Source organism: Theropithecus gelada, chromosome 7a (assembly GCF_003255815.1).
Source record: "Theropithecus gelada isolate Dixy chromosome 7a, Tgel_1.0, whole genome shotgun sequence".
Lineage (NCBI taxonomy): Eukaryota > Metazoa > Chordata > Mammalia > Primates > Cercopithecidae > Theropithecus > Theropithecus gelada.
In genome coordinates, this window is record NC_037674.1 from 5,307,260 (window position 1) to 5,331,807 (window position 24,548).

Sequence of the window (24,548 nt, forward strand, 5' to 3'; positions counted from 1 at the left end):
ACTCCAGGTAGATAGTGTGAGAAATAAATCGAATTGGTGGACCCCCAGCTGCTGTTGGAAAATTGGTTGTTGGTGCTAGAAAAGACATCGCACGTTTGATGTCAGAAAACACTTATCTTTTCTAAATTCATCCCGTCTATTATTTTGACAGAGGAGGAAAGCAGCCTTCTTTCCAGCCCCCTGATCCTGACACTTTTTTTTCTTGGTGAGACGTAATGATTGAAACATCGCTCTTCACCCTGAGATGCTGTCGCGGCCCTAAGCAAGCCGCTAGCTGGCTTGTCTGTGAACAGGAAGCATGGCATTTCCATGTGTCAGAGATCAAGTGATAATGAATGCAGAAATTAAAAAGGTAAACATTTTAGAAAAAATAATGGCTTAAAATCTTATCTATGGTGTGAATGCTATTAGTACCATAATTAGAATTAGGAGGTTAAAGTCAGAGAACGACCCAGGAAGGCTGGGACATCAAATGCCAGAAGAATGGTCACGACTGCAAAATAAGAGAAGACAGATATTTTAAAAGCAAATATAAGTCTCTGGATGGTTCAAATGTCTCTTCAGAAACTGAAATGGCCTCTGTCATTTCTTCTCATAGATTAAATCAGATTACATCTGACAAGCCTCCCAAAATGATAAAAACTAATCTGCAGAGAAAACCGGCTGCAGAGGAGCCGGCTGCTTCCTCCTAGGAACATGAAGAGGTGAACAGAGAGGCCAAGCCTCCTTCTACTCCCTCACGTTTCTGAATGATCAAAATCAAGGGCAACTGGGAGAAAGAAGAAGAAAACCAACGAACTGGAGGTCAGGGAGAGATTTTTCATTTTTTTACTTTTCTGCCTTTTCCATTTTTAATGCATAGAAAATGTATCATTTGCAGAGTTTAAATACCCTAGAGAAAAGATTACGTGGATTCAGATTTTCAGGACAGGAATTCAGCAACATGAAACTCGGAAGGAGAAAAACCCATTGCTAGAGCCGTTTTTGTGGGTCTCCGCCCCTGGCCCATATTTACACCCCCCTCAGAACCCTGGCCCTGAGAGCCTTCAGTATCCAGCTTCACTTGCGTGTGTCCATTATTGTGCTGGGTCAAGTCAGGTTGGTCCCCAGCCAGGGAACACAAGAACAGCAATCAATGGAAGGTTGCTTAGAAGTGGCCCCTGGGCAGCATCCAAGCTTGCTCTGGTGACTCCTGAGTTCCTCATGTCCACGCCGTGGGTATGAACAGGAATGCCAGGGCTTCCAGACTGAAACACTGGGTGGGGGCGGGGGCAGAGAGACACAGGCATTGGCTCGTTGACTGTTAAGGTTTGTTTTAAACCCAGGATTCTTATGAGCCCTTAAAAATTCAGTTGGGAGGCAGTGTTACAACTGCTAGATCCTCCTCTTCCTCCTCTTCTTTTCCTTCTCCTCCTGCGTTTTTCCTCCTCCTCCTCCACCACCTCCATTTTTCCTCCACCTCCTACTCCATTTTTCCTCCTCCTCCTCCTCCTTTTTTCTTCCTCCTCTTTTCCTCCTTTTTTCTTCCTCCTCTTTTCCTCCTCCTTTCATCCTTCTCCTTTTTCCTCCTGCTCTTTTCCTTCTTCTTTTCCTCTGCCTCCTTCTTCTAAATGTGTTAATTACACAGCCTGATCATAAATGGCTTAAAGGTAGAAACTGGGTTATATATTTCTAGGTTCCCTCACCTGGCCCAGTTTAATACCTTCCACAGAGTAGATTGCTTCAAAAGAGGAGGTGAGTTAAAAGGTGAGTTTTCAAACAAATGAAGCTGCAGATGCTTCTGCAAATGTAAGCCTTAATTAAAAATTAGCTGTGCTTGAAATAAATTTAGAGGTCTCTGGTGACACCCTCTGAAGCAAGGATGTTTATTTATGGAGCATCTGAATTCAATACTGGAAGTAATAATCCAGTTACATTTTTCTTGGAAACCACCATCCTTTAAATAAAATTGCCAAATCATATACATTGCTGAAGACCAGTCACTTACTGAGGGCTAAGGAAGACAGGCGCCAGAGAGAGAGACCTCTCCATAACATGCATTTCTCTCTGTAAGAAAAAGGTCAATAACAGCGTTGTTCCTGAGAGGGCATGGCAAATGTCCAACTTTAATTAAAGAGGGAAGCACCTGCCTCATTCCTCGAAGCCTGACCTTGCACACACAGTATGAAAGTGGGGCACGGCTGTTCAGGAGATGGCTTTATGTTGTGTCACACTACCTAAGCACCTCAAGGTTCACCCTGAGTTTCTGCTTCATTCTCTCATTCAGCAAAAGTTCTTTGGCGCCCGCTACAGGTGAGACAGTAAGCTTGGGGCTGTGGGTACAGCAGTGACTGAAGGCACCTGGAGCGCTGTCCTCACCGCGCACACATTCTAACGGTGAGGAAGACTCAGAACCAATGAGCAGATAGACGAGTGACCACAAAGTGGGTTAGATGGTGAGAAGCCTTTGGGAGAAAAATATAACAGGATAAAGAGAACACAGTGGGCTGGAGGTGGAGGGGAGGGTTTGGGACAGTACATTGGAGCTCAGGGAAGACCTCAATGAAGAGGTGACCTTTAGGAAGAGACCAGTGAGAAGTAAGGGGGAAATCAAGTGGTTCTTAGGGACGAGTCTTCCTGGCAGGGAAAGTAGCCAGTGCAAAGGCCCTGAGGGGGGCATGTGCTCGGGTGACATGTGTGTCACCCAACAAGTGGGCAGTGAGCGCAGCCAGGAAGCAAAGGATAGAGGGGAGGGGAGAGGAAAAAGGAGCCAGGCAGGGAGGGAATTGAATCCAAGGCCACTTTAAGGACTTCAGTTCCTATGCTGCCCAGGACAGGAGCCCCTGGAGGGAGCTGCCAAGAAGCTATATGCCGGCTGCTATGTTGAGGACAGACACCACCAGAAGAGGCAACACTGAAGCGGAAGGCTGGATGGGGACTCCTAATAATGGAGGTGAGAGATGACGCCCATGTAGACCAGGCTGAAAGTATCATGGCTGAAGCTGTAGTTAGATCCTGGATCGGTTTTTCATGTCAAGCTGCCAGGATTTGTTGATGTATCAGAGGTGAGATGTGTGAGACAAGAGTTAAAGGTTTTTGGTTTGAGCCAATGGATCCATGGCTTTAACATTTATTCAAATGAAAAGTCTGTGGGGAGGGACAAAAGCGAGAATGACCCACGGACACTATTTTGATGCTACGGGCAGCGAGGACAATCATTAATGCCGGGCTCTCAGCAGGGGCCAGGAGATGAGCCTGTCCATGGGAAGAAGGGCTGGGCCTTCCAGGAGAGCACAGATCATGTGTGTCCTGCGCAAAAGGAGGGAAGCTAGAGTAGGTGGCAAAGGCAAGGGCAGGGATGCGCTCACTGAAGTATGCTGCTTTAAATCCTGCAGGGGAGTCTCTCAAGGGCGCTCACCTGACTAATGTTAGGTTCTGCAGGGGTCTCACATGTAGCTATGGGTGCACCTTGTACTCCTAGCAATGGCTTTAAGCAGATTCATTTTCTTTTCTTCTTTTTTTTTTGAGACTGAGTCTTGCTCTGTTCCCCAGGCTGGAGTGCAGTGGTGCAATCTCACTTCACTGCAACCTCCACCTTCTGGGTTCAAGAGATTCTCCTGCCTCAGCCTGAGATTACAGGTGTGCACCACCACACCTGGCTAAGTTTTGTATTTTTAGTAGAGACGGGGTTTCACCATGTTGGCCAGGCTGGATGCAGATCCATTTTCTATCCCTCAACTCCACATGTATTTGCAGGATAACTCACCTGCCCAAGAACCACATGAAACTATCCTTTGCCTCCATTTTTACTTCTCCCATTCCACTTTACAAAGAGGGGCACATTTCTCTTATCTTACCTTAACTCCCATCTTGGGACACTGACCCAAGAACCAAACAAAGGATCGATTCAAGTATCAGCCTCTGTGTCTGTGTGAATTACCTTACAAATTGGGTGGCAAATACTTTCAAAGGTCAGGTGGGTTTTAATTCTTTTAATTCTTTGTTTTCAACAAAACTGAAGGAGAAACTAATCAAGCTGTCAGCTGATACATTTGATGAAAACTACATTATTTTTGGCATATAATCTAGAAGAAGTTCAAAGATTGAGTAACATTGCTTTAACAAAGTGGCTTTCATGTCCAACTACTCATGTTACTACACCTAGTTAAAAAACAGCAACAGAATTGATGTGAAAACTATCATTTCTCCATTCAAGTAATAATAAGTCATCTGGGGATACATGAACTAATTTAAAACAAACTCATCTTGGGCAGATATAAATTGCCAATAAAAATTTATGTTTTATAATTACTTAAAAATTTAATTTATGTCATTTTGATGAATTATAATACCAATAACAACAGCAAACTTAAATCAATCCAAAAGAAACACAATTTAATACTTATGGTGTAAAGGAATAATTCTTGTGTAAATATTTACACTTGAAAAAACCAAGGCACAGTGATTAATAAAAGACTTTTGGCCCTGTGTGGTGGCTCATGCCTGTAATCCCAGCACTTTGGGAGGCCGAGGTGGGTGGATCACCTGAAGTCAGGAGTTCAAGACCAGCCTGGCCAACATGAAGAAACCCTGTCTCTACTAAAAAATACAAAAACTAGCCGGGCGCGGTGGTGCATGCCTGTAATTCCAGCTACTCGGGAGGCTGAGGCAGGAGAATCACTTGAACCTGGGAGGCAGAGGTTGCAGTAAGCCAAGATTGCGCCACTGTACTGCACTCCAGCCTGGATGACAGAACAAGACTCTGTCTCAAAAAAAAAAAAAAAAAGAGAGAGACTTTCAAACATAAAACTATATTACATTAGGATAAAATTCTCTATAGAAAGCAGAATAGAAATGCATTTGCAAAGAAAAAAGGGACTATGTTAAACATCTGACAGTTTTAAAAAAGGCTTGTTCATATGGTGTTTGAATGAGATGGGCACCAAATTATTATGCTATTTTGATTCCATTTAACATAGAGACTGACCATTCCATTTTTCAGTGTCAATATTTACAATTGGATGTTAAGTGGCATCATTTGCAATTAATTAAATTTAGGTTAGTATTGAAGATGTCAAGTTAAAAATCTACAAATGATAGGCAGCATTTCAAGATTCTTACAAGCATCACTAGAGCAGAGTACGAGGGCCTCTGGTTTAGGAACACTCCACCTGATTCAAACATGCAGCTCTGGAGGCCACAGAGGGCAGGGCTGGAACTCCTGAGTCCTGGGGACTGGCTGTGGTGCAGGTTGTGGACATCTACATGCAGCCCTGTATCTTCTTACTTGTCTTGCCTGAAGTGCTTCTGAAGTGTCCCCACATTACCCTGTCCTATGTGCTGAGCTTGTGCATGTGTTGAGCACTGCAGACTGTAGTGTCATACACCCAACATTCATTGTTGGCAGGTGTGGAGTTGGTGTGACAGCCATGGTTATGTTTTTTTTTTTTTTTTCTAAACAGGACTTCTCAGAAGCAAGCATCTCAGGTATCAGGACAAAAATCTTGGGTGCAAGATCTTGCAGGCCCATGGGCGAGATTGTCATTCTCTTAACTTACCATTTGCAGCCAAATGTTGGTGGTTAAAACTTGGTTCTTCTCATCCTTTAAAAAAAAAAAAAAAGCAGCAGCATAAATATGATATGGTTTACAAAAGAAAGAATGAGACAATTATTCACGTGGGGATCTGACTGTTGGGATCATTATGTGTGGAAATTAGAATGCACCAAGCACTTCCAATATATGCAAGCAGCATTTCCCCAGAGTTAAGCTTTTCTATTTATTCCAAAGTAAGACACATTTATTATACAGCATTTTAAAAAGATGGAAAAGTATAAAGAAGAAAATTAAAACTCTGCAACCTTACCATCCAGAAATGATGCCTGCTAATGATTTAGCTATTTATCTTTGTATTTTTAAATAATTCACACACTAAAAAAACCCATAAAAATAGGTGAAAATCCAAGTTTTTAAAGTCAGGTTTATTTCCAAAATATATACAGTTTTAAACAAATACAAATATGCTATGCCTCCCTCCCCCAGGAAAGGGGCCATGGCCCTGTGTGGAGCTGCTGCACCCTGTGTGGGTGGTGCCATGTGGGCCGTGACTCTGACTTGTCCCTGCAGATCTGGACTTTTCTCTCATCCTCTAACTTCTAGGGGGAACATCAGGCTTTGAAATACACCTGAAGGTAAAGCCTACCTAGGTGAGTAAACTAAAGGTGAGAAAGATGAGGTGACTTTAGAAGCAGCCATTCAAACTTGGATCTCTCGGACTCCAGAGCCTATTTTCCTACATTTCCAAAACACCTCCCTGAGTTCTGCCTCCAGCTAAGCCTATGTGCTAACCAGGGAGCTTGGATAGTGTACCAGCTGTGACTTTGCTCCAGCACAGGACGTATAGAGAAGAGACCCGTCAAGACCGGCCTTTCCAAATGGAAGGCAACTTGCATTTTAGTATGGCTGACCAAGCCCAATATGGCTCAGCATAAAACAACGTGAAAGGACGCAAATGAGTGAATTCTGTACAATAGTTATACTGTGAATGTTGTGATTCAGTATGAAATAACTCCAACCCAAAGGGCTCTGTGCATTAGCAGTTGACACCCTCTCCAGAGAAAATATTAATTAATGCCCCTGTGAAGATGTGAACAGGAGCTGAAACCTCAAGCTCCTGCAACAGAATCTGCTTGGCCTGGTTCAGCGATGGGCAGTTTCCAAAAAAAAAAAAAAAAAAGACCCAAAGGCAGAAAGAACGTGGCATCTGCTGGGGCGTGTCAGTGGGCAGGGATGCAGATGAAAAAAGTGCTGCCTCTCATTAAAATGAAAATGCGTTGAGCAGGTAAGCAGCTGGCAGGGACACTCTGATGCATCAGTGCCCCAGCCCAGTCGCTCACATGTTGGGCACCTCTACGGTGAGATGGGCCAGGTGGGGCAAATCCCACAGAGAGGAGAGGGCTGCCTAGGGAGGGACATGGGATGATGTCTCAGGGGACCCCAGGCCAGGGGCAATGGCCACAAGACGCTGAACATTGATTCAGTTACAGGAAAAAATATATCCCATTTTCCTAATAGAATGTGCCAGGAGTTTTCGGTGGGAAAAGTTGTAGAGCTAACATGTCTCTGTACTCTGCACTGAGCAAATGATCCCCAACAGAGCTATCCATTTAAGTAGCTGGAGCACTCCAGTTCCAATTCAATCTCCAATATTATTGGGAAGTGTTGTTAAACTCTTCAGAATGTGTATGTGTTACCTCAACTTATGAAGGAGTTGTTGTTTTTAATGGACTTAAAATTAGAAAGGGTTCCATTGAGGTGCCTTTCCTTCTTTTAATTGCATTTGTGTCTTCATCTGCTGAGAGAAAGGCTTCTGTGGTTTGGGAGCTCAATTACTACCAATCTAATTAAAAGGCTTTCTTCTTTCCAACACTCTAACAGAAACCCCATTAGAGGAACACTGAATTTCAGCGGTGTGTGGCAGCCTGGGACCAAGTACAGCTTTTCAAACTGTAATCAACAAGCAGCAGCCACCACCATCTGAGCATGCAGGGATGCCCATTAGGGGAGCCCCCCACAAATACTCAAGAGGGAGAGAGAAGGGCATGAGGAACCATGCTCCCAGAACAATCTCCCTCCTCCTAGCACCTGTACGGGCCACACATGGTCTGAGTCTCTTGGCTCTCTGTCTGCAGTGACAAGGTCCCTCACCTCCTTCCCATCCCCACTGTGCAGCCTGCTGCCCCTATGCATACCGCAGGCGCACACACACACAGAGGCTGTCCTCTACTCATCTTTAGACCGGACTTTCTGACCACCGATATGATCAGATCACCCTCCTCCAACTGCACTGCCCAAAGGATCAAGTCAAAAGTCTTGAGTGAAGTGCACAAGCCATTGCTACAAGCCATGGTCCAGCCAAGTTTTAATTCATTCATTCATTCATGCAACATTTATGGAACATCTCCTGTCCCCAGCATTATGCTTGCCTGATGTGTGCAGTGGAAATTAATATTGCTCCTGAGCTCCCAGAATAAAAACTGTGCATGTGTGTGTGTGTGTTGGTGGGGGCGGGGAATGAGGTAGGATTATACAACACAATAATGATACACTTATAACAACCTGTAACAACAAATGGTAACAAGGGTCACAGAGGGAGGGAACAGGGTCCCTACAAGGAGGAAGACAGGGACATGGACTTCACCCAGAGTGACAAGGGGTGGCGTCCTGGGGTTGAGCCTCTGATTTAACAACCTGTAATCCTGCAATACCACAGTATGTGGATCTCCTCACATCCACCATGTGCACCCCAGCCCTGAGCCTTTGTCCCTTGGTCCCCATGACTAGCCCTGCTTGCCAAGGCTCTATCCAGGCATTTACTGTCTCCAGGCCCCCACGTCTGTGACCACAGATGAGAGGCAGCGGCTGCAGGCCTCAGTCTCCTCATTTGCAAAATGGCTCCTGACTGATCCCTTTCCCCTTTCTCAAAGGGGTCCTGTGGGACTCTGGCAGCAATAGGTCTGCAGGTGTTGTGTCTCCTCCTGCAAGACCCTGACCGGCTGGCAAGAAAAACCCTCCCTCCCAGGGGCTACTCCAAAAGCACGTTCAGAGTCCATCTCTCCCCTCCCCTCTCCCCACAGCCTTCTCCCTCCTTGGTCCCTGGCAAGCCTGTCCCAACCCTGCTGCACTAAAGCTGAGCTCAGCCCCCTGCTTCCCGACAGGCTTCTGCACAGAGCACCTGGAGGAGGACTTCAGCCCTGCACTCAACTTCCTTGCCTCAGGGTTTGCATTTGGCCACACAGGCTGCAGGTGAACTGGGAGACCTGGGGATGGTAGCCACACCTCCGAGTGTGGAAAGTCCCCAGATGGGATTATAGTTCCCACATGGCCCTCTGGCCCCCAGCAGAAGGACATTCAGGGCAGGTATGCAGGGGCTCCACTCCCACTGCCCAGAATTTACCTAGAGACAAAATCTAGCTCCTCACCCAGCAGGGAAGTTTCCTTCTCTTTCACCCAAATGTCCTCCACTGCTGCCAGAGCCCCCAGCCTGCCATGCAGCACTTGAGCCTGAAACCATGAATCGGCAGGCAGAGCTGCCTACAGCAGTCACTCCCTCCAAGTTGGAGGCCACCCTGGTCAAACTAGGGGGTTCCTGCAAGAGAGGGGACAGAAACATCCAATCCTGGCCCAGAGGCCTATGAATAAATACACAGGTTTAGTCTCCCAAAGAACAGTATTCCACAGGAACCTAGGGGCCTGCAATTAAGTAGCACACACTCTATGTTTTATTCCGTTTGGACGCTTATAACAAAATATTATACACTGGGTATCTTATAAAACATAGAAGTTTGTTTCTCACAGTTCTGGAGGCCGGAAGTCCATGATTAACCTGCCACTATGGCTGAACCCTGGTGTCTGGTGAGGGCTGGCTTCCCGGATCATAGGCAGCCACCTTTTCACTGTGTCCTCGCATGGTGGGAGGGGCGAGGGAGGTCTCTGGGGCCTCATATATAAGGGGACCATCCATCATGACTGCACCCTCATGGACTAATCACCTCCTAACACCATCACCTTGGGGATTCAGATCTCAACATATACATTTAGCGGGGGACAGAAACATTCAGACCATTGCACTGTGAAAGTGGGCTTCAGCAATTCCAGATCCTCAGGCTGCCCCCTGGCTATTCCTGCCCTCCCCAACTGGGCAGGAGGGCATGGAGGAGCAGAGTCCACACAGGCAAAAGACCCTGGGGCTCCTGACTCATCAGGCAATTGGCTTCTGTGCATTTCAATGTTCTCTCCTCCGAAATAGGGATGCAAACAGCTGCCCTGTCTGCTACAGCAGGTGGGAAGAGGAGGAGCATGCTGCAATCTGTGCAATGTCACTCAGTGCCAGTGGCGGTCACCACATGGCTACTCACACACATGGCTCTCCTGCAAGATCTGCACTCCCTTCTGCCTCTCAGATGAAGACAGGAGGAGGCAGGGTCCCCAGCCCACATAATCCCAGAAGGCCGGTGTGGCAAGGCACCCTCAAGTCAACACGCCTAACTCCCTTCATTCTTTTCCAATCTGAGCCCTTCAGTTGAGAGCACACTTTAAGTGATTGTGCTTTTTAAAATCAATCTCTCTGAATAATCGTGTATATGGTTCAGAATCCAACTGTCGTGGTAATGCGTAATGTGCTATCTTGCATTTCTGCAGCAATTTTTCTTTTGTGAATTACTGAGTAACATCATTCAATGTGATTTTACAGAGCCCCCATCACATTATTTTTTTTCCTTTGTGTAGATGCTAAGAAAAAAAAGCAAACACATAACAATAGACCTAACCACCACCATTTCTAAATTCTTGTTTGCAGAGAAAATAGCTGCATAATATAAATTCATATTTGTGTAGCACTCTAAAGTTTATAACAAGGGTGACTTCTTTTATCTAATTTAATACTCTTTACATCCACTATATTTTTTTCTTAGTTTTACAGCATAACAAACTGAGGTTTTCCCTGAGTCAGCAAGATACTAGGTCTGACAAAAGACTGATATTCAGAATAAGAAATAAACTCCTAAAAATCAATCAGAAAAGGGCAGGCAAGCCAATAGAAAAATGGACAAAAGATGAACAAGTACTTTACCAAAAGGATATCAATAAATATCAGGTATCAGGTATCAGTGATACCTGAAAATAACAAAGCTAGCCTTTAAATAATTTAGAGTTTGCATTTCTAAATGTCACATGACATGCACACGCAAACAACTCATTTTGGCTTCACAACAATAATCCAGCAAAGTAAGTATTATTATTTTTCTCATTTAATAATGGAGATTATGGGAGACCCCCCAAATTTAATTTTATATGTCTGTTTTCTGTTTGAATGCTTTGCTATGAGCATGTATTACCTTTATAATCAAAGGAGAAGGGGAATGCATAAATATATCAATTATGAAACAAAAAGGCTCCTGGTCCTAGGTCACACAGCTAAGTACAGAAACTGAGATCCAACCCCCTAACCTGCTTCATAAAGTTGAGTTTTCAACACTTGTGTTTTGAACCACGATGTCATTCTGCCCTCCTTGTTGTAACAGCAAACACTATGATTACGATCATGAAAAATAATTCCCTTTGGTAATTGTACAAGACAGAAGTTTTCAAAGTATGGTCTTGGAACCCCTTGGTTTCTGAGACGCTTTCAGAGGACCAGTGAGACAAATCTTTCTTCATAATGGTTAGACGTTATTTCTCTCTTTCACCCCCCTTTTCCCTTGAGTCTTCCATAGAGCTTTGCAGAGGCTACAGCACATAGGGACCAGCAGCAGACTGAATGCAGAAGCTGGTCAGAGCATCCAGATGTTTTCTATTACATGAGGCATTAAGGAGATTTGCAAAATAAAAAGCAACACCACCCTTCCCACTGATTTCTTGGGTGAAAATATGGTCATTTTCCATAAAATGCTATTTATGTTAATATTATGCTATTTATGGAATGGCCTTATTATGTTAAGTGAATTAATGAGCTTTAAAATGCTTCTTAGCCTTTATCTCCAATGTGGTAAATATTGATAGATATAATCACATAAACAAAACTTAGAGGATCCTCAGTAACTTTAAAGAGAGCAAAGGAGTCCTGAGGCCTGGATGTCTGAGAGCCGCTGAAGGGGAGCTTGGCATTTCTAGGACCATCCTGGTCCTTGTACCACAGGGCCTGGCCCTCTCGGGATGCAGAGCTCAGCTCTACCTCTGCTCACATTTTGGGACTGCTCAGGGTCTGTTTGTTGGGGACACAGTGTAAAAAATACAGATATCACAGGCTCTGAGCTCTGCTATTCACTAGCCATGTGGGCTTGGGGTAGTCCCATCACCTGAACTTTTCTGAGACTCAGTTCCCTTATTTGTGAAAACAAGGGTGAAGGCTGTTAACTGCTCTCTCTCCAGCATGTTGCAAGGACTGAATAGGTAGCATGAAGAAAAGTGCCTAAAACATAGCAAAATTCTCCACTGTTAAATTACTGGAAAAAAAGTTCCTTTGATAGAAAGGTACTGAAAAAGCTAAGAGAATTGGCCCAAACTGACAATATCTCCTCGCTATCTGCGGCTGCCTATTTTTAGGGGTGGCACACAATTACTGGTTGGTTTTCTGTTTCTAATTTAACTGTGTAATAATTTGTTTTGGTTCTCAGTTTATTCATTTAGCTCTGCAATGTTCCTTTTATTCTGTTATTTTATTGGCTCATCTTTGAAACCTGGTTGGTTCGGTTCCCACTGAAATTAAGGCTTAGGAATTATGTGTCTAGAGGTCAGCATTTAATATTCCCAGTGGGTTCATGGTTATTCTGCGATGCATCAATGTGCAGATGAGAATCTTTTCAAAAAGTGTGCAACCTGACTTCCTTCAAGCCTTGGATCCTGGCCTCATCCACCAGCTAGCCACCTTGGCAAAGGGTTAAGCTACGAAACTTCACTATTTCTAGGATTCTAGGAGCTCCTTAATCACAGCCGAACTGTTTACAGATATATGCTTATTTCTGACAGTACCATGAAACCTGACAAATAGAGGAAATGCATTATGTTTTAAAACACAGCACTCTGAAGCCCCTGAGATTGGAGACGTTGCTCCAAAGACCCACTGAGGCAGAGACTGCAGTCCTTGGAAAAACTTCTGTGCCTAGAACTCCCCCAGCAGAGTGATTCTGAACTCTTTGATTCTATTTTTAACTACCAAAGTTAATCCTGCACAGTTCGAGAACACCGATTTCAGGAACTATGCAAAGTATAAGGCTTAAGAGATTTTAAAAATCAGACCACAGTATAACACATGTATATTGATATATATATTTTTTTCCTCCCAACAGGTCAGCATGTAATTCCTTGAGACATAATCCCAGGAAAGATCCATGATGGCAAGATGGGAAACTGGCTGATCAGCCTGGGTCCTTTCTGGAGAATAAATGCCAGGCAAACAGAGGCAGGTGGTTTTCTTCAGCCTAGGACCTTGATCCAGGCACACCACGAACTTTTGTACCCCCTGTGAAATCCACTGCCCAATGCCAGATTGAGGCGAGCAAGGCAAACCAAGGCGTTCAGCTGCCTGTGTGTGCAGGAATAAGAGAGCTTGCCTGGGAGAGGTGAGCCCCACCCCACCTGATGTCCATTTGGTTCTCGCTGGGTGGACTCCCATCCTCAGAGCGGCCCCATCCTTCTCAGGGAGGGAGGAAGAGTTCAAGCATGCACTTTTCACTTCAACTGAAAGGGTTTCTTTCTTTCCATGAGGAAGGGCCCCCTATCTCCCTCAAAGGACCTAACTCTTGGGGAATGAAGCCTGGAAGGTGGATCATGAGAGCAGAACCTAACAGAGAAGGAATCAATCTTGAATTAGCAGAGCTGACAACAGGTAGTCATAGGAAGATTGTGAGTAGAGGAGAAAGAGGAAGAGAGATGCTGGGTTTCCAGCATACTGAGTGGAGCAAGAATCAAACTTCATCTGAACTATCCTTGAACAGAAAGGATAAATCCCCCTTTAAGTTTAAGCCGTCATCCCAACTGAATCAATTTTCAGGAATTTCCTTGAGTGTTTACAAGTTGTATCTCTCTGGACTAAGAGCAAACACCTATACACACAGCCAGACTCTCACAAATGCCTTGGTTCCAAAATTTATGTAACTTCAGTATCAGGCTTTTTCAATGAATTGTCAGAAAGCTAGTTGCAACAAATCTCATCACAATTGGGGTCCTCTAAAGAACTGAGTTAGAGATAAGGATACCCCAATAGAGTTCTTGGTATGGAACTGGTGCAAGGTGGGTTCAAAAGGCCAATAGAAAGGGAAGGGGCTAAGACAAATAAGTGGAAGTTACGAGCAGGATTTAGAAGCAGTCATTTATTGTTCTTGCTTTTTTGTTGTTGTTATTTGATGTTTCTAATACTTCTGCAAATAATATAGGCTAATTGGCTTAATGAACAAAGATAAAAATAAATCAGGCCACGAATCAGGAAAGTATAACATAAAAATAACGCATCCCTATTACATCACAGAAAATACTGAGGCATGAGCCAGATGAAAACAAATTGGAATGATAGCCACAAGAAGGAAGTATGAGTATGAATGAATGAATGATTAAATATATACATAAATAAAAATTTTAAAATAACAAGCACAAAGAAGAAAGGCAGCTAGGCACACACACATAACTAATATACAAAGTAGCCTGGAAGAAAAGCCCAAATAAGAAGGGCATGCTTCTCATGAGTTCTTTATATTATACTATATAAGCCTTGGATCAAATTAAGCATGATTTCAAAGATAAGCTAATAAAATAACAGAATAAAAGGAACATTGCAGAGCTAAACGAATAAACTGAGAACCAAAACAAATTATTACGTAGTTAGATTAGAAACAGAAAGGAACAAAACAGATACAGCTAAAAAACTGAGTTACTGGCATGAAGGCAGGACACGAGATAATCACGGTGAGAGAGAATCACAGCGTTCGCAGAGCAAACACACCAAGAGATTACATCCATTACAGAAGAGGTTGGAAATGGAAGCGAAACAAAGAAGCCACAGCTAGAGCTGAAATGGAGACTACAACCAGAGAAACTAGTTTAAGTATGCCGGGATAATACATGGGAGACCTGCTCGTGGTTCTAGCCAAACAGGAGACTCTATAATGTGAATACCATCCTGCTATAAACACCTGGAAATTCTGGAGAAAATCAAACAAATGTCTTTTTAAATATTGATTCTGGCTCACAAGAAAGCACAAGAAATCCTTGAAAACAACAACAACATCCAAGAGGAAACTGAAAAGAACGTTTTAAGTCCGTGAGCTGACACCATAGCAGAGTGCAGGAGTGTGGAGACCAGTGGCCAGTGTTATTCACAGAGAGCTTAAACAATGCCTAAGTGGGACTATAGAAAAGATTCTCTTTCGTAGGTGGAGGGCTGAACCAAATCCCCCATCTACTTACACCAGCATGGTCCAGGAAATCTTGAAGAGACCACTGACCAAAAAAGAATCAAGTTAGTCTGTGTCATTCTGGGCTGAAAGTGGAGAACCAGGGTATACTCTATTTCCTGAAAATGCATTGGCCTTCTTTCTGATGGAGAATTCAAATGTAACCAATCCACAATGCCTAGGAACTCTGCAAGTCATGGAATTAGCTTAGAAGTTGTTCCAGGTCAGTAAAACTTGAGGTCCCAGACAGACACAATGAGAACAAACAAATTAACAAACCACAAAAAAGAAAAAAGGAAGAAAATAATAATCACAAAAAATTGTTGCATAGAAAACACAACAATGATTATACCCTCCTGATCAAAAATACAAAATACATAAAGTATAAAATTCTCCATGAGTGAAAGAGAGAAAACCAAGTCAGGAGGAATAAGCTCCCCAAAATACAGAGAAGAGCAATATCAGAGGGATAATATTGAATAAGTATGTTTAACGTGATTAAATGCACTAAAGAAATCAAAAACATAGTAAAAGAATGAGATATTCTAGGCGTAAAAATGCAGATTTGGAAGAAAACAAAAGTAAGAGCTTTGCAAAACGAAAAGTTTAGTAACTGAAACAAAAGTTCAATGGGTGGGTTAAACAATGAATTTAAAGAACAGAAACGATCATCAGTAAGCTGAAGACAGACTCAACAAAATGACCTACAATGTAACTCAGAAGGATAAAGAGGAGAATGTGAATGCTTGAAAGACTTGAAGGGCACAATGAAAAGATTCAATATGTGTATAAAATAGTTTTATGAAAGAAAGGTTAAAGAAATAATGGCTGGGAAATTTCCAGAATTGCCAACTTACCCTCAGATTAAGGAAGTACAAGTTCCTCAAAAATGTAAGTATAAATCAAGGACTAATTCCAACCTCCATCATTTTTTAGCTCTGGCATGTAAATAGCTTAGAATTAATCACTCTCATACTTACAACAGAAAAAAATGAATGAAATGAAAAATCAATGACATGTATTGGACTCAGGAGGGACTGACGCCGGTAAGTACCACACTGAAGTCCGGAGAGACATGGAATTCGGCGCACAGCCAAGATCTGCTCACTCAAAGCAGAAGCCACTGGAGCTACGAACTTGTGGTAATGCTTAAATGGTAATTTCAGTGAACCTCTGGTTGCTGAGTGTGAACCAGCAATGAATGAGAGTGAGAAACCCCCAGAGAGCCACAGTCTTGTTGAGGCCTCTACAATTTCATGGGTTTTATCTCTAGAAACTCCACCAGGTTCCCATGGTAAACACGCAAGAAAGAGCTCCTTGTGGCTCCCGCGAGAGAAGGGGAGAAGTAACCATTGGGAAATGGGTCACCCAGAACCTTCTCGACAAAAAAAGCCTACTCTCCAGGGTTTCTCAGAGCCTTATCCCTGCTAGGGAAATGACATTTGTCCCACTCCAGCACCCTGTAGCCTTTCTGTCTTACCTAAGGCGGGGAAAAGCTGTGTCACTACTATATCACTAGAGAAACACTTGTGAAGGTCAGAGCCCAGACACACAGGCCTACTAAACACTACCATGTAACACAGGATTACAGAACACTTCCCCCCATCCCCACTTCCCACCACACCAACAGGGGTCCAGTATAACTACTGTGAATTACAGTCCAAAAAGCCGTAGATTCTCTGAGAAAGAGTACTCAAAAACATAGTAAAAGAATGAGATATTCTTTTATTCTTCTCAGACATCAAGAGGGAAGACAAAAACAAGAACACTAGAAGAACCTGACGCCTCTGGCAGTTAAAGCTATAGCAAGCAAGCATCAAATAAAGCCCAACTACTACTTGTCACGTGTATTTGTACACTAAAAAGGTACTTATCTAAATTCATAATGTCGTGAACATTTCTGGTTTAGGACAGAAAAATTACAAGGCAATTAAAAGACAAGAAAAAACAGTCTGCAGAGACAAAGCAAACATCAGAACAGGACTTAGATATGATACAAATGTTGAAATTATCAGACAAGAAATTTAAAATAACATGATAAATATGTGAAAGGTGCTAAAGGAAAAATAAACAACATGCAAAAGCAGTTGGGTAACATCAGCAGAAAGACAGAAACTCTCAGAAAGAATTGCAAGGAAATACTAGAAATCAAAACCAGTGTAACAGAAATAAAGAATGCCTGTATGCAATCTGAACATATTTTGTCAAAAATGCAAGTTAAATTCACAGTAGTGAAATGTAGCCTTTCTGTCTACGTGTTAAAATTTCAAAAGAAAAAAGAAAGAAAGCATTTGATGGCCTCATGAGGAGCCTGGACACAGCCAAGCAAGGAATCAGTGAGCTGGATAATATGTCAATAGAAACTTCCAAAACTGAATTGCAAAAAGAAAAAAGAAACACAGATTATCCAAAAATTGTGGGATGATTTTGAAAGGTATAACACATATATAGTTGATCACCACAAAGGAGAGCAGAGCAGAAAGAACAGTTGAAATAATAATGGCTGAGAACTTCCCAACACCATTGACAGACACAAATCATAGATCCAAGAAGCTCAGTAGACACCAAGTAAGAAAAACTTGGTGTCTAAAAAATTCAACATAGATCTTACGCTTATCACAGAAATTAAATCAAAGTGGATCATAAGCCTACATGTAAAATATACAATTCTAATACTAGAAGAAAACACAGGATTAAATATATGTGACTTTGGGTTTGGTGATTATGGTTTTTGATACAACAGCAAAGACATGATGATCTGTGCAAAGAAAAAATTAGTAAGTTGGACTTTATTCAAATTAAAAACTGCTCTACGGAAGACACTGTTACAAGAATGAAAAGAAAAACTACAGACTGGGATAAAATTTTACAAAATACATCTCTGATAAAGAACTTATATTCAAAATATAGGAAAGAAACCCAGCAAGACAAAAACAAACAGCCTAACTAAAAAATGGCTAAAATATATGAACAGACAACTCACCAAAGATGATGTACAAATAACAAACATATGAAAAGATGCTCCACAGCATGTTATCATGGAAATGCAAATTATAACAACGCAATACCACCCATACACCTATCAGAAAGACTAAAATCTGAAAAGTTCACATTACCAACCAATTGCCGGGAGGATGTGGAGCAACAGGAAGGCTCATTCATTGCCGGTAAGAATGCAAAACGGTACAACCACTTTGGAAAACAATTTGGCGGTTTCTTACAAAACTAAACCTAGTGTTACCATACGATACAACAACTATATTCCTAGATATTTACCCAATGATTCAAAAACATGTATCTACAGAAAACCTGCACATGAATGTTTATAGCAGCCTAATGCATAATCACAAAAACTGGATGCAATTAAGATGTCTTGTAATAGGTGAATGGAAAAACAAACCATGGCACATCCACACAACGGAATATTATTCCAGTGTAAAATGAAATGAGCTATCAAGCCATGAACGATATAGGTGACTCTTAAATACACAGTGCTAAGTGAAAGAAGTCAGGCTGAAAAGGCTACATACTGTATCATTCCAATAAAAAGACATTCTACAAAAGGCAAAACTTTAGAGACGGTAAATTTATCAGTGGTTGCCAGTGGTGGGGGTTAGGAATAGATAAATGGAGCACAGAGTACTTGTAGAGCAGAGAATTCTATATCATATTTTAATGGTGAATACAAGATATTAAGCATTGTCAAAACTCATAGAACTTTACAATGCAAAGAGTAACCCAAAATGAATGCAAAATACAAAACAAATATTTAGGAGATTTGGTGATCCAGGATGGAATGCAAAATGTAACAAAAGGATTCAAATGCATTAAAAAAGTACAAAACAATTTTACTGACATGACTGGGAGAAAAAGGTGCTGGCCTAAGTAACTTTGAAACTGGGTGTATTCTGCAAGGAACTGTATATCAGCATTGCACTTTAGTTGATGAAGTTGTTCCTCACAGAGTTATGAGTTACCAATTCTGAAACTACTGTACATGAATATTGGAATCGAACAATTAAGTAAATGCATGCCATGTGTGGAAATCAGTTTTCTCACTTTAGAGTGAGAGTTGGAGACTTAAGCATGAATTCACATTTAGCTTAATAAGGATACATACGGTTACATACAGATATACTTAGAGATATTTGTGTATATATGAGCTATTATATACAGATACAACTCTTTGCTCTGTCGGTCTAAAGGGCCTAGAAATGATGACACCCCAATGGCAATGAACCACCTGGCACCCAAACCTTGCTTTCTAATCATTCACCAAGACAAGGAACCAGGAGTTCTGGAGAAATGGCTGATTCTAGGTGTGGGGCAGGAAATACACCAGATGAATCTGGAACATACTGTAGAGCCAGAAAGAAGGAAAATGAGTGAAAAGATAAAATAACACCAATGCCGTTAAGCTAGAGGGATACTGCAGCAAATTTAACAAGTACCTAGTGGTAAAAACTAGAACAATTTGAACAACAAAATAAGGTAATACTGGATTACAATCCTAAGTATAAAATAAATACTCCTGAGTCTGTACTGACATAAATAAATGATTAAATAAATAAATGGGGTGAAGGAGGCAAACTGTCCATGAAGAATTATTTCAATTTATGTAGACACTTTGCCTTCATGGAGGTGAAACATTACTCTCCACTCCTTAATGTGGGCTGTGCCTAGTGACTTCCTTCCAAAGAGTACAGTATATAAATAGGGGAAAAAGAGTAACTTTACAGTCGAGGGATCTGAGGAATACCATTTTAAGCCATTTGATTAAGGCTCACAACAACAGTAAGTCATATTGATATTATGCACCCTGCATATGATATGATAACATATAATACTCTGCTCTCTGTCTACTCCAAAACATACTACCCCAATCTAACCTGGATAAAACATATAATACTCTGCTCTCTGTCTACCCCAAAACATACTACCCCAACCTAACCTGGATAAAAACATCCAACAAATCCCAATGGAGAGACATGTTACAAAACATCTGACCAGTGCCCTGCTCAAAACTGTCAAGATCATCAAAAACAAGGAAAGGCTAAAAAACGGTTACAACCAAGAGGAGCCTCAAAAGCTGCGAGGACTACATGCAACATGGTATGGGATCCTGGAACGGAAAGAGGAAATGGGATTAAAAAGTCAAGAAAATGTGAATAAAGTATGGACCTCAGTTTAAAATATCTATGAAGATCCAATTACCGATTGTAACAAAAAGCGTCATGCTGATGTTAAGAGGATACTCACAGGGGAAACTATGTGGCCTCCAGGGAAACTCCCTGCAGTACCTTAAAGTTTTCTTTAAAGATAACTGTTAACGTGAACTTAAAAATAAAAGTGTTCATCTTTTTTTTTTTTTTTTGAGATGGATTCTTGCTCTGTCACTGAGGCTGGAGTGCAGTGGCGCCACCTCAGCTCGTTGCAAGCTTCGCCTCCCGGGTTCACACCATTCTCCTGCCTCAGTCTCCTGAGTAGCTGGGACTACAGGTGTTCGCCACCACGCCCGGCTAATTTTTTGTATTTTTAGTAGAGATGGGGTTTCACCGTGTTAGCCAGGATGGTCTCGATCTCCTGACCTCATGATCTGCCCATCCCGGCCTCCCAAAGTGCTGGGATTACAGGCATGAGCCAACACACCTGGCCAAAAGTGTTTATCTTTAAAGAAAACTTGAAGGTACTACAAGGCAGTTTATTTACGTTTATTTATAACGTTAATAAATAATTTTACTATTTAATAACTAGTAAAACTATAGACTATGAAAAAGAATATCTTAAAAGTACAGAATCAAATACAGTTTATCTACAGGGTAACAACAACTGGCCAGGGAGCAGATGGTAAGGCACAGTAACAGCAGCCAGGAATCAATGAAGTAACACGTTCAAATTATGGAAAGTAATTACGGCCTTCAACTTTGGAGTCTAAGACCAGCTACATACTGCCATCCAAGAGTAAAGGTAAAAGAAAAGTGTTTTTCAGATTAAACAAAGACAATGTCATTACTGACACCACTTCATTGAAGTAATTACTATCAGGTGTCCTCCTGGAAGGAGAAACTGGATTCCGAAGAATGGGATACAAAAATTGGAGTCAGCATAATCGAAACTCTGAAAATACTTTTAAATACAAACTCTTCTCAGGTTATTTTTAACATACACTTAAGGGATAATTCCAATTCCATTGTTTATCCTCTAAGCATTTATTCTAGTTTCACATGTCATCAAATTTAAGATGCTATTCAATTGTAAGACATGCCCAATTTCAAATAAAAAGTTAAAATGTGAAACTAACGTGCACCTTAGAATGAATGAAATACGGTGTTTAGTTTCTTTGTATGCATAAGGATAGAGATAGAGAAAATATATAAAGTAGCAGAGACAGCTAATGATCTACCACAACGTCAGGCACTCTAACGTTTGAAAAACACTAATTGGGATAAAGGGCCTACATGGGGGGTTTCTGCCAGAATCAACATTGATATTTTTATAAATTATCTCAAAGGCAGGAAACTTTCTAAGTTTGCAGATGCTCCTAAGCTTATTTAAACAGCAAAGACTACTAGAAGTGGCCTATAGGGACATGCTGCTGAACTATAAGCATTAGGGGGAGGCTGAGTGCAGTGGTTCCCACTTATAGTCCCAGCACTTTGGGAGGCTAAGGCAGGTGGATCACCTGAGATCAGGAGTTCGAGGCCTGGCCAACATGGTGAGACACTAGCTCTACTAAAAATACAAAAAATCACTGGCTGTGGTGGTGGGTGCCTGTAATCCCAGCTACTCAGGAGACTGAGGCAGGAGAATTACTTGAACCCGGGACGTGGAGGTTGCAGTGAGCTGTGATCATGCCATTGCACTCCAGCCTGGACCACAAGAGCAGAACTCCCACTCAAAAAACAACAACAACAACAAAAAAGAATCAGAAGTCAGTCGATGAGCATGGGTATGAGTGCAGGCCATGCATGCAGTGCCAGCCTGTCCTTGTGGTCACCTTCTAATGTACTAGCATGAGCAGTCAGCGAGGCTGCACTCGAGTCAAGTAGCCTGAGGAGTTTCCCAGGGCAGCTGGTCCGAACTGTCTTCCTCTTCAGGACAATTCTTGGACAAAATGTCCACCACTGGTGATTCACATTTATTAAAGACTTGCACATTTATTAAAAATATCTGATGGAGAGGAAGGAACATTGAGCATGATATGCCAAAGCTTCAGTCCTCGACTAGAGCCACCATGATAAATCCAACCCTGATCCAAAGGGGCTCTGCTCTTTGCCCAAAGTGCACGTTCTGAGACTGCATGTTGCTCATGCACATTGCTCCCCAGTCAGTCCCCAGTGCTGAACTCCAAACAAGGAACACACTGGTAAGAGAGAATTCACTGGAAGTCCTACCCTGTGAAATCAGGCTGGGGTCACCCTAAGTCTAAGAGAGCCCTGTGTAAATTAAGAAAGAACTATAACCCCTCCTACCAATTCCTAGTCCATGTTGTTGTCACAAGCATTTTTTTTTTTTTTTTTGAGATGGAGTCTCGCTCTGTCGCCCAGGCTGGGGTGCAGTAGCACGATCTCGACTCACTGCAAGCTCTGCCTCCCAGGTTCACGCCATTCTCCTGCCTCAGCCTCCCGTGTAGCTGGGACTACAGGTGCCCACCACCACACTCAGATAATTTTTTGTATTTTTAGTAGAAACAGGGTTTCATCATGTTAACCAGGATGGTCTCGATCTCCTGATCTCAGGTGATCTGCCCACCTTGGCCTCCCAAAGTGCTGGGATTACAGGTGTGAGCCACTGCGCCCAGCCTGTGGTCACAAGGATTCTAAGAAGTCCTGTAGAATCTGATTAAACTTGCAGTTTTCAAATATGTTTGTTTTTCCATAAAATCTATAACTAGTGAGTTCTGTACAGACCTTTAGGCTCTAATCCTTCTCTTACAGACTTGTAGGAAGATAATAAATTACTGGTACCCAGAAATACCTTGGCAGTTCATTCTAATTAATCAAACAGAGTTTTAAAACAAGGAAAACTATACCTCTCCCCTCTTCAGCCCAAAATTCCATTGCCCATCTAATCTAGGGCATATACTGATGTCCTCTTCTACATGAAATAGTGAGGCGCTAAAAAAATCAAATACAGACCATTCATAAACCTTTTTCCTCTTCTGAAAGGGAGAATGAAGTGACTCCTGACATGAAGCCACTACACCAATTACCAAGAAAAATGTTCCTATCACAAAATCGGGAACCAAATTGCTTTGAACCTTTTTCATAATTTAGGTGATTAAATAGTTTGCATAAATTTCCAAAGTAATTCCTTCCTTCATAAGTGACCTTCTGTTATATATGAGCCACTTAATATGTCAGGGAAATATTTTTTCATTATAAACCTTGAACTGGCTAGGAATAAATTGCTATGTGTAGATGACATCCAAGTTTGAATCTATATAATAGTTAACAGTTGAATTTCTGTCCCACACCATCCACCCTCCTTACCTCATCCCTTCACATGTAGCCCAAAATAAATCTGCGCTAGTTTTTACATTTATTATAACCTAGAACAACAACGTTTCTTTGCAATTTGACCCAATGTCTTGGTCTGTTTTGTGTTGCTGTAATAAAACATCACGAAGGGGGTGATTTATAAAGAAATTTATTTCTCACAGTTCTGGACCTTGGGAAGTCCAATTTCAAAGTGCAATCTGGCAGTGCGGCTTCTTGCTACAACATCCCATGATGGAAGATGGAAGGGCTAGAGAGTGCTCCAGAGACAGCAAGAGGCGACCAAACTCACTTTTATAACATGTCCACTCTTGAGATAATTATATCTCCCTCTCACAATAACTCACTCCTACAATAACAATATTAATCATTATCAGCTAATCACCTCCTATTAGGCCCACTTTCCAATACTGTTGCATTAGGAATTAAGATCCCAACATATGAACTTTGGGGGACACATTTAAACCATAGCACCAAGGAATACATTTTCCCTAATTTATACGTTATAGAAAGTCAGGTTATCATGAAAGATTAGGTTATAAAATAAGTAGAGATTTCCAGGAAAGAAACAGCCCCATAGCATTTTATAACCTAGTCGAAGAACTTTCACTAAACCTTAAGAATAAGATTGTTTCTACCCTCACCTTTCCCCCAAAGACACATCCCAACCTTCTCATCTACCTTCCATGTCCTTTTACCTTTCCAAAAATCTCACAATACTCACTCACCCCTCAGGAGGAACTTTCCCAGTCCCATCTCGATTGTGCCACCTAAAGTTTAAAGGCATCGAGTTCCCAAAGCTCTGCCAGTAGATAGCTCCATCAGAAAGGCAGAGGCACAGGGGGAAGGAAGAGAAGACAAAGAGAACACAATCTTCCCTTCTGCTCTTAGAACCTGAACACGACACACTAAGAATAATGAAAAGCTACTCCACTAAACTCACACATGAAGAGGGAAGGAATAACACTCCAAAGGTTATGGATATACACTGTTGCTTTGGGAGAAGGCTGCAAAATAAGGTTTCCAAAAACACATGAATGGGGAAAAAAAGTGCCTGTCATTCAATATGTTTGTCTTCTCTCATTTCACTGGATTAATTCTAACATCTAATTTATAAATAATAAGTA

At 41.9% G+C, this 24,548-nt stretch overlaps 1 protein-coding gene across 3 annotated transcripts in view; it reads right to left on the reverse strand.

The window, feature by feature from the left end:
• The window catches only part of CHRNA7 (cholinergic receptor nicotinic alpha 7 subunit), a 139,550-nt gene that overhangs the window by 67,339 nt on the left and 47,663 nt on the right, over positions 1–24,548 (reverse strand). For all 3 annotated transcript variants that reach the window (XM_025390018.1, XM_025390017.1, XM_025390016.1), the window contains exon 3: positions 5,538–5,582. Coding sequence is in view for 2 of the 3 variants with exons in the window: in XM_025390017.1 (XP_025245802.1) it covers positions 5,538–5,582 (45 nt within the window). In the remaining variant the exon portion in view is untranslated. The remainder of the gene's footprint in view (positions 1–5,537; positions 5,583–24,548) is intronic.